Consider the following 14,588-nt stretch of genomic DNA (forward strand, 5'->3'; position numbering starts at 1 on the left):
GCACCCATTCAGTGGAATAGTACGGTGGCCGAGAAAGCCCAACGCAGTGCAAATTGAAAAGCGCTGCAAAAGCACAAAACACATCCATCAAAATTACAACACAGGCGCAGCAAATAGAAAAACGCGCTGCAAATAGAAAAACGCGCTGCAAATAGAACCACAACACAACGGAAGTGAGTCACAACACAACGGAATTTTCCCGGGGGACCTTAAAAGATACTGTACCAGCTAAGCTGCGTCTTCAGTAACGTCTCGGACTTCACTATGTGTACAAAGGACAATAAGTGGCAAACAAGGCGTTTTGTGAAGCAGAACTTTTAATAATATGCACACAACCGTGGTAATCACAGGTAATAAACATAACTTACTTTTCAGAAGCTTGTTTGCCACTTACTGTCCTTTGTATAGAGCTGGTACAGCCTCTTTTAAGGTCCCCCGGGAAAATTCCGTTGTGTTGTGACTCACTTCCGTTGTGTTGTGGTTCTATTTGCAGCGCGTGTTTCTTTTTGCAGCGCGTTTTTCTATTTGCTGTGCCTGTGTTGTAATTTTGATGGATGTGTTTTGTGCTTTTGCAGCGCTTTTCAATTTGCACTGCGTTGGGCTTTCTCGGCCACCGTATTAAACAGTGATTTAGTATTTTAACAAGTTTTCAGTAGTTCTGAATCAAAGATTTTGTTTTTATTTGCTGTTATGTCCTCATTAGAGTTCTTTGGATTCTTTGGAGAAAAAGGAAAAAAAAATCTTTTTTTTTTTTTGGAAAAGTGGTTTGAACAGTGAGGCTTAAAATGGTAATGTGTAATATTTTAGTTAAATTTAAAAATGAATAACTTGGTCAAGTTTCAATACAGTATAATATCTTTAATGTACTTTAATCCATTTTTTGTCTTTTTTTATTTCTTGTCCCAACAATCTGAATTGAGAAATTATTTATAGTTGGAGTATAAATCCAGATTTTTTTTTTTTTTTTGGAGAAATTCATATTGTGAGGTGCAGAAACGAAACTTAAACTGGGAAAAAAAATTAAAATACAGCTCTACTGCTCCACCTAGTGTGCACGAGAAACTCACCACTGCTTGATTCCATACAGTTTGTTGAATATTTTAAGTAAAATATTTGGTTGGAACGTCTTTAGCTTTGATTGCTGCAGCATTCACTGTGGCCTGCACGCACTGCATTACAACACACCTGATCCAAATAACAATTAACTTATCAACTAAATATCTGCCCTCGCTGAGGCGAGCTGAGTGATACAGCAGGAAAACAAGCATTACAGTTTTAGTTCAAAACCACAGAGCGAACCCAGCTAACTGAAGAATAGTCTAAAATACTCAACGTAAAACGTTGCTTCATGTGGGTTTTCTTTTCACTGAAACCTGTTATAAGGACGAATCTTAAAGTGGCTTTTATTTATTTTATTTTTTTTTAATCTTTTTTTCACTGCATAATAAACTTAATCAGAATCTATAAAGAAATCACTGTAACCCACATTACTGACCCGCTGTAAAATTCAGAGAGGCTGTGGAGTAAACAGGCTGGATGAGGAGCTCCAGTAACAGTAAATTATGTAATTTGAGTTTGCTGGTCTGTCAGTATATCCGGGGTGGGGTTGGACCAGTATAATTAAAGCTCATACTGATAGTGTGTAGAACACCCCACTATCACTCGCCTCAGCTACACTGGTAAAATGTGTTACAGCGTGTTTAAAGCTGGTTTTGGGTAATTCTGCGCTGTTGGGTCAGAGAGGGCAGTTAGTTCATTAATTATATCAGCTGTATATTATATGCTGTAAACGGACAGAGTTTGCTGTTGCACCGAAAAAAGTCCCTTCCGGATCTCTAAGCTAATGCTAAACAAAAAGCAAACATGCGCAGACTCGCTGTGTGACGTCAGCGTTTTTAGAAAGCTCCACACGGCTCCTCTGGGAGTGGAGTTTTTAAAAATCTCCAACCTGGAAGGCTTTTTCGAAAAGCTCCGTTTTCAGTGACCAAAAAGGCTGTTTCCGTGTGGACTGAAGGCCAAAACGGAGACAAACAACTTTTTAAAAATACCCAGCTTCGTGTGGACTGGGCCTCCACCTGACTAACTGCAGATTGTTTATACTTAAATCCATGAGGTGACTTTTTTGGTCAGACAGTGTATTTTAATCAGTTTTAGAAATGATCATTTTTAGTGAGTTGTTCAAATCAGCTTAAACCTGATTTTACAAAGATTTGAACCTTTTACAAAGTAGTTCGAATCAGGTTTTAAAAGATTTGAATAATTTAAGGATTCGTTTAAATTGTTAGATTCTTTTTTTAAAAGCTGATGACTGTCAGTTTTGGGTTTTTTGGTGAGAATGGGTAATTGCACAGAGCCTGCAGAAGAATCATTTTAAACTGGGCAGAAATGAGGCAGTTTTCTTTTAGAGCGGATGAATGCGATTTCAGGTTATGTTCAGTCAGAGAGAGAGGAAAATAGCTCAGTCAGAAACTTTACTTCATGGTTTTTTTACTATGAGTGAATGAGCTTCTCAAGTGTAAGTTTCCCTTTCTGAAGTCTCTATTGCTGCATCAGCTGCTCGCGGTCAGTAAGACTGAACCGGATCACCCAAAACACACACCAGAAAGAGGTGTTGGCGTGTTGACAATTCAGCGGGTGGTTCATTCAGTGGAAAGCCTTTCCAGGATAAGGGAAAAAAATATTCTTCAGCTACAGTACTCTAGGTTAGTTCAAATTCGCCAAACGAACGTGCTTGTCCTGAAGCAGCTGTATCCACGACTCATTTTTCCTGCTTTCCCGGTTATTTTGAGAGGGTACTGACTGCACCCTGCCGGAAGGTGGATTTGGACGTCCAGTGCGTCCAGCCCCGCCCACTTTGTTAGCGTCATGTCATCAAGTCCCGCCCACTTTGTCAGCATCATGTCTTAGCTCCGCCTCTGAACGGAAGTAAACAATGTACAGGGCAGTTAGCGGACTTTAAATATAATGTGCCGTGTCGTCCGGCTTAAATCTTGTGTATACACTACAAGCTTGCGAGACTGACGAGTCGCGGCGTGGACAAAGTGGGTGGGACTGGACGAGCTGGAAGTCCAACTCCGCCTTCCCGCAGGCTGCAGTCAGTAGTATCTGGTTATTTTTCTTCTTCTGCTGCCGTTGCTGAGGAACGCCTGCTCAGCTTCCTGTAATTGGTCCGAAAGTTCGAACCATCCAGAAAAGCGCTTTCACACTGCAGGCGAACCGGACCATGGTTCAGAAGATCCGGATCGAGACCACCCCTCTGGTCCTTTGGTCCGGACCGTGGTTCTCGGCCCCTTTCACACCTGCTACTTTGGATCGGACCAAACTGAAAAGTCTGAAAGTCCGGACCAAACGAGGCAGGTATAAAAGCACCTTCATTCTGATAAGTATGTATGACGTGGCCAGAACTCCTGCGAAAAGAGACTGGACACCCCAGTTTTTATAATGAATATATTACCGGAAGGCTTAGCAGGGATGGTCGTTCCAGTAGCTAGTACCGTTAAACACAATATTTTGTCTTTTATCCACTCAGAAATGCTTCTTCTTATTTTAGAAAGTAAATAATGCCGCTGCCGCTTTTTTTCTTTTTTACATTTTTTGCAATATTAGTCTGACATGGTTAAATTATTCTGCTTATAATATATTATTTTTTATGTAGTTTAAGTGCAGTTAGGCCTGTATTTGTGGGTGAATGTGTATCAGAGCTGTAGTTGAGCTGGGCTGCAGGCTGCAGTGGGATTATCAGATCATTAGGATGCGCCTATCAGATCTGAGCTACTGGAAGCCTGAGGGGATTTTAGTGTAACACACGTGCGCGCGGCCGGGCAGTCCGCCACGACAGCTGGGTGACATCGTCCACACCACACACTCACCACACACCAGAAACAGGGATTTTACTAAGGAAAAGTACAGGAAACAGTCGGAGCAGCAGCTTCTGTTCTTTTATTTTATATTCTGATTCTTCACTTCCTCCAACCTGCTCCAGCGCCTTTGGACGGACAGACGGACGGACGGACAAACAGCTGCTCTCTGGATGATAAAGGTGTTTCTGTGATCTGTGTTTATCTATGAAGACCCGGCCGCCTCCATACTTTCTGTCGCCCAAACACCGTAAAACACCTCCAGCTTTACCCCGAGCAGCCCGAGGAAAACATCTGTAACTCAGACTGAGCCTCAGACAGACAGACAGACAGACAGACATGGGCAACAATGTGTCCGGCATCTCCACCTTACAGAGAGGAGCTCAGCAGAACCGATTCCACAGACTCCCTAACTCACAGAAAGGTCAGTCCCTCTTTAACACGCTTTTTAAAGCAAAGATTTTTTTCAAATGTGATTTGAGTAAAAAAAGTTGCAAAACAGTGAATTGTGCATATTTTTTTTTAGCAGAGATTATTTTAAAATAGTTTTAAATGGATTTAAATCACTTTTTAAAGGATTCATTTCCACTGTTACTGTATGTCCTAGTCAGAAGGCCCTGGTCCTCTTAAATACTCAAATAAGTGTATTTAAAAGGTGTTTGAGTGATTCAAAACTTTTTTTTAATGTGATTTGAGTCTGGTTTTCAAGTCACTGTAAGAAAGTTACAAATCAGTTTCAATAGATTTGAATGACTTTTTAAAAGATTATTTTACAATATTATGTCAATCAATGTGTTTAAAAGTGCTTGGAGTTAATCAAATCTTTTTCAAATTCGATTTAAAGTCACTGTTAGAAAATGTCAACAGATTTGAAGCACTGTTTAAAAATAGTTCCATTTAAAAAAAAAAATCTAATTGTTTTTTTTTTTTTTACAAATCTAACTGTGGTTCAGGCAGTTCAGGCTATATTATTATTATGTCTAAAACGTGCTGGGTTTTGCTTCTTTTTTCATTTTTCTGAAAGAGCAGCTGTTAAAACCTTTCTGGCTAATGCTAATCCGGTGGTGCCAGGGGTGGTTAAAGGATGTTTTCTGTGTTATTGCTTGTTGGGTTCTCAAATCTCAGTATGCAGGAAAGGGCATCGTTTTTATTTTAATTGTGCATGAAATCATTGTCACTGAATGTTGGCACTAAACCCCCTGATTTTTGAATTTGAAATTTGAAAAAGGTGTAGTTTGGGAGGGGCACTTGGTAATGTATGGGTTTAGAGGCAGGGCAGGAGGGAAGCTGATTGGCTGAGCTGCAGGAGCAGTAGTGTGCCTCTGATAGCAGTGATATATGGATGGTTGGACATTAGCGGGGGGGGGGATAGTTTTATTTATTAACAGATCTGCATTAGCATTTTATTTTTTTTAAAGGTTAGGAAATGGTTTTTATAATGGTTTAAGCAGGATTGGTATCTTTAATGATTCTTTAATGATGGTTGTATGGTTACCTTGTTTGGTGTGGGCTTTCTAACTTTGGTCCAAACCAAAATAGCATGTGTGAAAGGTTCTGTGAATGATCTAGGTTGATCTGACTTAAAGAGGTTATCTCGGTCTAGATAACCTGAACTATTATGTTCCAGCAGTGATGCACATTTCAGCCCAAACCGGGAATGGCAACTCGCTAAATTGACAACATTCTACAAACCAATCAGTGTCAAGTATAGGGAGATGCAGCTCCTGTAGGTGATGATGACAGGATGTGGGAAAGCTTTTAATCTACTCACTAAACTGCTGTGTAAAACATAAACTGTCTGGACTAATGTAAAACACAAACCTTGGTTCAGACTCCAGCAACCTATGGTTGAAGAATTCAGTTAGTCACACAAGGTTTTAATAGGTCTGAAAAAAGAATGACTGTGAATCTACTGGGCTCCATTCCTGCCTTTTAACTAGGACCCCACAATCACTAAATCCACCCCTGGGTGGTGCTGAAGAACAGCTCTCATGCAGGAGGAGAAAAGCACCAGTTCCAGCAGCATATTGGTCCATATAATACATTCATATATTCCGTTTTCCTTCTGTTTAAGCCATAGTTCCTGCTCTTATCATGCAGAAGAAATCTGTCCTGTTTAGCACTGTGACTCAGGAGGCAGATTTGGTTCATGAAGCAAAAAAAAAAGAATGTATATTTGCTATACCTTTGCATATGGCTATGTTCTATTTTCTAGTTCTTACAGTGAATGGAGTGCACAGAGAGGCCAGGAAACAAATGTTGACTGAAAGCTAGCTGTTCTTCAAACCAATATTTTTTTCTTTTTCTTTAAATCTGGCAGTTTTCCTTTACATTGTTTCAAATATTACAGTACAGTGGAGCAGTGGAAGAACTGTGTTCTCTGGAATGATCTTTGTCAAATACTGTGATGGGATGAGTTGGGGAGTTGGGAATCGAATTCTCACTGCAATACTCCAAAATCTAGTAGCAAAACCTCCCTGGACAGTAGAGACAGTTACTTTAATGTAAAATGCAAGATAAACTAGTTTTTGTTTTTTGTTATACCCTTGATTATCACCTAAAAATATATGCAGTAAGCAGATGTCCCAATACTTTTGTAGACATTTGATTTATGCAGTTGAGTCACTTTTCACTTTAAATTGCTAGGTATGACCAACTAGATAAAGACTTTCTAGATCATCCAAGTATTTTCTGTCTGTTGTAATGGATACATTGTTTTTAAGGGACTGTTATGATTAAATCCAGTATTTATTATCATGAATAAATTGTTGTGATAAAATTGTTGTACTAAAAACTCACCAAAACCATTTGTAGCAGTTTGACCTTATTTCACTTCTTAAAAAAGAGTTTGGGTAATAGCAATGATCTGTATCTTATATCATTGTCTAAAAGCTAGACCTTTATTTGTGCAACAGAGCTAACTCTTGATCTTTCATTTTTTGGAGCGGTCCTGATAAGTGCCAGATTCAATGTTTTAAAAGTCTTTGCAACTGCATTGAGGATACTTCCAAAGTTCTTGAAATGTTTCGGATTTACTGACTTTCATTTCTTAAACTTTTTTCGTTACTTAGCAAATTAGTTTTTGCCATAATATGGATTAGAATATTACTCAAATAGAGCTATTCACTGCTATTCACCAACGCTACCTCTTCACAACTTTACAACTGATGCTTTCAAACATTAAGAGAACACGAAATTCAAGTAATTAACTCTTGATGAGCTCAGCACATCTGTTAACTGAACGCTGAACATTCCAGATGACTCTACATCAAAAAGCTAAAAAAAAAAATCCAGCCAAGAAGTGCAAATCTGTCATATATGCAAAAGGTACCTACTTTTGAAGAATCTAAAGTATAAAACATAATAAAAACAATATAAAATTTACATAAGGTCAGAGCTAGTATTACTGAGAGTCATTGAATAATGCTATGCACTAAATAGTCATAGATACATAGATACCCTCTGTATAGATTAGTAGGGCTGCAACGATTTGTCGATATAATCGTCGACTAATCCCGCATTACACAAAGTGCTGGGGACAGAAGAAACTTGGTCTGTGTCTCCAAAAGTGCCCAAACACAACAGATTACATATTTATTCACTAGATATCAGTACTCTCCACGTTTAACAACACCTGGACATTTAAATGCCTTTTAAATCTTAGTTTAGCGTTTTTTCTGTTGTTTTTAGAGATGGAGGACATGGCAGAAATAAATAAATAAAAAAATTATCATCAGATTAGTCGACTACCAAAATAATCATTAGTTGCAGCCCTATAGATTAGTGGCTATAAACACATTACTTTTTACTAAAACATGAGTTTTAGTAAAGGCTGTAATTGAAGGAACATGCATACAGTAGGTGTCCATGTTTTATTTGGCAAAATAAACATTTTAGTTTTATTATATTTCATGTATAGAACTACTGTAAATGTGCTACTGTATGTAAAAGTCAACCAGCTGGCTGGCTTGTGTTTTAGCTTTATGAATAGGTCATCTCAAGAAAAAGGAAACTTTTACAGGGTTAATAGTGATAATGGTGATGTGTTTGAAGAAACCCAGATGCCACAGGCATGTTGAATAATGCATGACTACGAGCATCTAATTTTGAGTATCGTCACACCGGCAGCATTATGATAATAATTGCAGCTCTCATTAACATGTAGTCATTATATTCAAATGAATGCGTGCTGGTGGGAGTCTGATTGGTGGAGTTGTTAATGAGGCCCTCCAGTGTGCGCACTGGCTGCTCCGGCTGCCCTCGTATGCAATTAACGCTGAAAGTCGGGGCCAAAGTGTGGGCTCAGAGCTTAATGTGATGACAGGAAGATCACTGGGTGTTTATTATAGAGAGGGAGAACGGCAACTAGGCAGCTATTCAGGCAAGGCTTGTAGCTTTATTGATCGTCTATTATTAAAGATCAATAGATTACAGTACTGTAGAGAGTAGTGTCCTATTTAACATGATGTATGATGATTTAATTAACCTGTCTGAGAGCACCTGAGAGGAGGATTATCATAGTACTGTCATTAATACTTTAAGATGTAAACTGTATACTAATATTACTAGTGTGATTTTGGCAGGTTAGTACACAAAACATGAATGTACTTACCTGCTTTGTACTACTGCATAGTATTGTTCCAGACATGAGGTGCCCCTTTTTTACATCTTGCATTGCATTGTGGGATAATAGTGTCCACATCTATACTTCATAATTCATATTCAAAAACTAGTTAGTATAAGTAATTAATGCTCTTTCACCCTTTTTCTGTTTTTTTTTTCTATTTCTCCCTGTCAGTGTCTGTCTCTCTTTCTGTCACTCTCTGCGTCTCTCTGTGTCCTTCTGCCTGCCTGTCTCTCACTGTGTATGTCTGTCTCTGTTTCTCTCTGAGTCTTTCTCTCTATCTCTCCCCCCCTTTTTCTTGCTGAAAGTCTGGCTCTCTCTATCTCTATGTAGCTCACTCACTTTCTGTCTGCCTCTCTCTGTCTGTCTCTCTCTCTTTTTTCTCCCTCACCTCCTCCATCCCTCCCTCCCTCTATCTTTGACACTGTGTGTCTGTCTTTCTGTCTCTCGGTCTGTTCTCTGTAACTCTGTCTCTCTCTGTGTGTCTGTCTCTGTGTCTCTCTCTCTCTTTGTTTCTACATCTTTCCCTCCCCCTCTTTCATTCTCTCTTCCTCCTGCTGTCTCTGTGTCTCACTGTGTCTGGCTGCCTGCCTGTCCCTCACTGTGTCTTTCAGTCTTACTTGCTGTCTGTCCCTCTTTCTGTCTCTGTTTTCCTCTGTCTCTCTGTCTCTTCCTCTCTATTTATCCCCCCTCTTTCTAGCTGAGAATCTGTCTGTCTCTATGTGTCTCACTCGCTTTCTGTCTGCCTCTCTGTCTCTTTCTGTCTGTCTCTTTATCTATTGCTGTCTCTCTCTATCTGTGTCTCTCTTCTTTCTCTCTTCCCCCCTTCTTTGTCACTGTGTGTCTGTCTGTCTCTCTGTCTCACTCTCTCTAACTCTCTCGCTTGGTCTGTCTGCCCCCCTTTCTCTCTGTCTGTACATATCTCTGTCTGCTTTCCTCGCCCTCTCTCTCTCTCTCTCTCTCTCTCTCTCTCTCTCTCTCTCTCTCTCTCTCTCTCTCTCTCTCTCTCTCTTTTTTTTCTTTTTTTTTTTTTTTTTTTTTTTAGAAATGTTAATTTGTGCAGTGAAACAGTGTTCAGGATCAATTACACTTTATGGACAAAAGTATTGGGACACCTTCTCATTCATTCTTTAATAATATCCTATATAATCCCTAACTATCTCTACTGTCCAAGGAAGGCTTTCTACTAGATTTTGGAGAATCGTTACTATTAGGATTCATTTGCACTGTCACCACCACCATCATTCCAGATAACACAGTGCTTCTACTGTTCTACAGGTCAACGTTGGTGGCCTTTAATGTACCCCGCTAGTCCATACCTGGCATCAGGGATTGTGCCAGCAGCCTCATGTTTACAGTGTCTGCTCCAGAGAGTCCTATTCATTTGGCACTATTTTTCTGTATTTTTCTGTAAGCTGTATGTACTGTGTATGTGTTTTGCACATTTGTGTCAGCGAGACTTTTTACCTAAATGCATTCTTTTGAATGGGTTGTCCATAAACATTTGGACAGATAGTGTACCCCCAGATGGTCCACATGGGTTGTAGCCATGAGTAGATGTGTATCTGTGGAGGTTTGGATACTCATTCAGACTGAATGTACTGTACGTATGCGTGTGTTCCAGCATCAGTAACTGCACTGTGCTGAATAGCGACGAGAGGCAGCAGGGCCAGGGTAGTCTATTATCCTCCCAGCCGGGGTCTCCTTGACAACACGGCGAAGCATGTAAACCGTTCCCATGGTGATTGTCCTAAGTGTTACTGGAGCCGGGGTAATAATAGGACAAGGTGGGGTAGGTGAATGGAGAGCTGTAGTTTTACACTCAGAATAGGCTGGCTTGCATGGTTCACGCCAGCGTGCATTAAATTAACTGATCAACCATAGTCTGTAATTTCGTTCCATTATGTCCGACTCCATCGTCCAGCTCTGCTGTTTATCTCATCTGCCCTTTTTGTATCATCTGGGGGGAAGTGGTACCCTAGAATAGTATTTTCTCAAATTATAGGTTCCATATTTTCACTCATGCAAATAAATGGTTGCATCCAAAAGGGATGATATTCAGAAGAAACATAACATTTTACTGCAACAACAAATGATTAAAAATTTTGACTGAAACCAGCAACATGTTTGAATTAATTATCAGTTTTTTACGACTTTTCTGCTGACTTAAGCACAACTCTGTCAAGCCCACTGAGCAGTGAGTAATGATGTAAGCGTGCTCGGGCACAGATTGTTTAAATGTAGTGTGAGTGCAGGCAAGCGGGGAAGTAGGGAGGTGGCTGAACAGTGCTTCAGCATAATTCAACCAAATCAACCCTATTTTGAATAAAGTTGGACGTGTATGTAAGTGCATGTAATGAACCCCCCCAAGGTGATATGGTATCGTACAATATTGCATCCCTCACCATTTGGAATTTTTGGAACAGCACTACTGTTAGTGATGTCAGGATGTTGGATGATCACCATCCACCTCATCCTCAACTCTCCAAATCATCCCCAAGGTATTTGATAGAGTAAATCAATACCTTGTAAGTATTATTCTCCACTAGAAGGATCAGGTCTGCACTGGTAAAGTAGATTTCATTCTCTGACAGAATAATTAGGCCTCTTTTTGTAAAGGAGATTATTTTTATGGACATGACATGATGCGAGTAAATCACACATTAAAACTCAGTGAGCCGTAAAAAGGTGACAAGTTCAGAAATCCGAACCCTGCATCCTTTCTGAGAGAACTTTTAACATGAAGGTTGTGGAGCACTCTGAGAGACTAAAATACAGGGGTAATTGCTGTGAAATTATTTAAACATCTATGCAAATTCAGGTCAGGTCTGAAAGTCTCTTTTGGCACCGGCCTCACATGTATTATAAATGAGGCTTGACTAAAAACATTCATTGCCCATCATTTGTGCTCCTCTGGCTCCATAATGGCATGTCGTGCTTGGATCTGATTACTGCTATTTGCTGTTATTTATTGTTACATAAAGACATACCGTACACTTAGCTTTTGCAATAGTTATGATGGTCTGTAATAATCAAAATTAAGTAAGTGTTCTACATCAATTCCAAAAAAAAAAAACTTGATATAAGCTGGTTGTTTCAGATGTTTAAGTAACCACCTGGTTGCTGCAGTTGGTCTGCAGGTCTAGGTTCACCAACAGTATGTGCTGAAAGAATGATGTCAGCTGACTACCTGAATATACTGAATATAGACCAGGTTATTCCATCAATGAATTTTTTCCTTCTCTGATGACACAGGCATATTCCAAGATGACAATGTCAGGATTTATGGGATTGGAATTGTGAAAGAGTGATTTAGGGAGCATGAGATCATCATTTTCACACATGGATTGTTCACCACAGAGTCCAGACCTTAACCTCATTGAGAATCTTTGGTGTGTGCTGGATGGAGAAGTGCTGCTTTGTGCAGAGGTCAGACTCTACCATCATCAATGCTGCTGCAAGATGTTGGTGTAAAAATTAATGCAACACTGGATTGAAATAAATCTTGAGACATTGCAGAAGCTTAACAAAACAATGCCACAGAAAATGCGTGATGCAATCAAAGCTAAACATGTTCCAAATAAATATTAGACTGTATGATTTTTTTTTTTTTTTTTTTGCCAGCCAGTGTATATCAATTTCATATAAAATCAAGGTATGAAGTGGTTGTTTTGGATACTAGTAATGACAAGAGACACAGCATAGCTCCACCACCTAACATAAAAAAAAAAAAAAAAAAAACCTGAATCATTGAAAAGACAGTAAGTTCTAATGCATTGATGGTATACTATAAAAGGAATTGAACCGTGTACTGTATTTTTTGCAATATAAGGCGCACCTAAAATCCTGTAATTTTCAAAAAAGTTGTCGGTGCACCTTATAATCCAGTGCACCTTATGTATGAATTCTACCAGTTAGGTTGTAAGGAGCAGTAAAGCTGAGTTTAGATTTAGTTCTCCAGCATCGAGGCTGGAGAAGTATTAGCATTAGCCACTAACCACGCTAAGCGCTAGCTATTTTACCTCTCAGAGATGAGCATTATCAGCCTGTAGTCTGTTACTTACCCCCTTTACCATGTTAAAACAAGCTACGTGGGATGAACCACTAGCTAATATCACTAACAGGGTTCCTCAGTGTAGCTCTGTCGGGCGGCATTTACTAGCGCTAAGTGCTGCTAAGCACGGCTAGTGCTAGTCGTTCGCTGTTAATGCTAATGCTGCTGCAACCAGCCTAAGTGTAAATCTGGAAATCTTAGCTTACTGTAAATAAACAGAAGCGTGTTACTCACATAAATAAACAGTTTTCAGCAGAGAAATCTGTGAAGATTAACATTTAGCACTTTTTTTTAAGAATTAGAGATTTGTGTACTCCCCCCACCCCCCCCCCCCCCCCCCCCACACCACCACCCAGTTTTCATGTATTTTACACAGTGCATATGGGGCGAGGATGAGGTGTACAGCAACCAGTACAGAAATAATTAGATGAGAGCAGTGTGTGTGTGTGTGTGCATGACCGTCCACTTGCATGTGTGTGAGCATGAGTGTGTGCATTGATGAGTATGTGCATGAGCTGAGTCACACACACACACACACACACACACACACACATACACAGGTGGGTGGACGTTACCCAGACTGCAGTGCTTCTGGGTGAATGAACACGCTCCAGGAGTGACACACTGTCGGCAGAGAGAAACACAGCGGAAAAAAGGAGAGGTCTTCAGGCTTCAGTCCCACACACATATTATAGATCCAGATAGCTGACAGAGGGTGCACTATTAAAGCTACCACCCACACCACCACAGCAGCTCAGATCTACAGCCCTACAAATTAGTGTCCTCCTTATACTTTCTTTTGTTTTGTTTGTTTTTTTAGGTTATTTTAAATGGCTTTTTCGTTACAGACGTGTCTACATTGTTGACCTGTTAATCTACTTAACACTGTAGGTACACCCACAGTTTAGCTCTTTACTCTAAGAACTACTACTATTAATAATGAATGAATAACTAACTCGATATAATTAACTAGCGTTTAAAAGGTTAATGTCTGAAGTGTCTGAAGAGTATTCAGCTCATGAACAGACTTTAGGAGAAAGGCCTGAATTCCTGAATTTTCCCTTTGCTTTCAGGTTCAGACTGGTTTTCTCCCTTTCAATAAGTTAATATAAACTAGTTACTTATGAAACTATGGGCTTTGCTACTTTTTCCTATCATTTTTTATTATTATTTCTAATTTTCTCCCAGTTTCTTCCCTTTATCTGGCCAAATGTTCCACCCATTCAGCTGCTAGCCAGCTGTATATCCCCAATCACTAGTGACTAGTGATTTTTATCAAAATCATAGAAAATATCTTATTTTAATCACATTTCACCCCAACATCAGGACGGTGAAGATTAGCATATGCCTCATCTGATACATGTGAAGACAGTCAGCCACCGCCCCTTTTTAAACTGCTTCTAATGCAGCATTGCCGAGTAGCATCACAGCGCATATACATCTCACAGCTCACAGACGCCTTGTGCTCATCGACATCACCCATTTTGGAGTGATGTGGGAAAAGAGTGCCACTACCCACTAAAAGAGAGCAAGGCCAATTGTGCTTTCTCTGGGCTCCAGTCAAGCTGCATGACTTGGATTCAAACCAGCGATCTCCTAATCATATTGGCAGCGCCTTAGCCTGTTTGATGTGCATGATGCCCATAGTCTTAATACAGACAACAGAGAGAAGATGAGCGTTTGATGTAATGGCTGTCTGATTGGCTCTTGTCTATAAGAGGCTGAAATGGGGAGTGATCACACCACTGATTGCTCTTTGATCATGCCCCTCCACACACACACACTTATAGGGTGCTTGACATTGGGTGCATTGGGAAGACAGACACACACAAAATCATACAGGTTCCCTCATGTATACGAACATACTGTGTGCACATCAGAGTTAAATCTCAAAGGAAAATGCTCTCTCACACACACTCACACACACACTTACTCGCACTCGCTCAGACGTTAAATGCAAAGATGTAGGATAATCCCCTCTGGGAGACAACAGCTTAGTTCTGGTCCATTTCAGCGTACTGTGGAAACGGCAGGAAAACGTGAAAAGCCACAA

The 14,588-nt window shown here is 39.9% G+C and overlaps 1 protein-coding gene across 1 annotated transcript in view; it reads left to right on the top strand.

Moving 5' to 3' along the window:
• Positions 1 to 3,762: 3,762 nt before the first annotated feature.
• Positions 3,763 to 14,588, top strand: part of neurl1aa (neuralized E3 ubiquitin protein ligase 1Aa) — a 145,458-nt gene continuing 134,632 nt past the window's right edge. Inside the window, exon 1 of the mRNA XM_049470011.1 lies at positions 3,763 to 4,281. Within this exon, the coding sequence (XP_049325968.1) occupies positions 4,197 to 4,281 (85 nt within the window). The 5' untranslated portion in view covers positions 3,763 to 4,196. The remainder of the gene's footprint in view (positions 4,282 to 14,588) is intronic.

Source organism: Astyanax mexicanus, chromosome 21 (genome assembly GCF_023375975.1).
Source record: "Astyanax mexicanus isolate ESR-SI-001 chromosome 21, AstMex3_surface, whole genome shotgun sequence".
Taxonomy (NCBI): Eukaryota; Metazoa; Chordata; class Actinopteri; order Characiformes; family Acestrorhamphidae; genus Astyanax; species Astyanax mexicanus.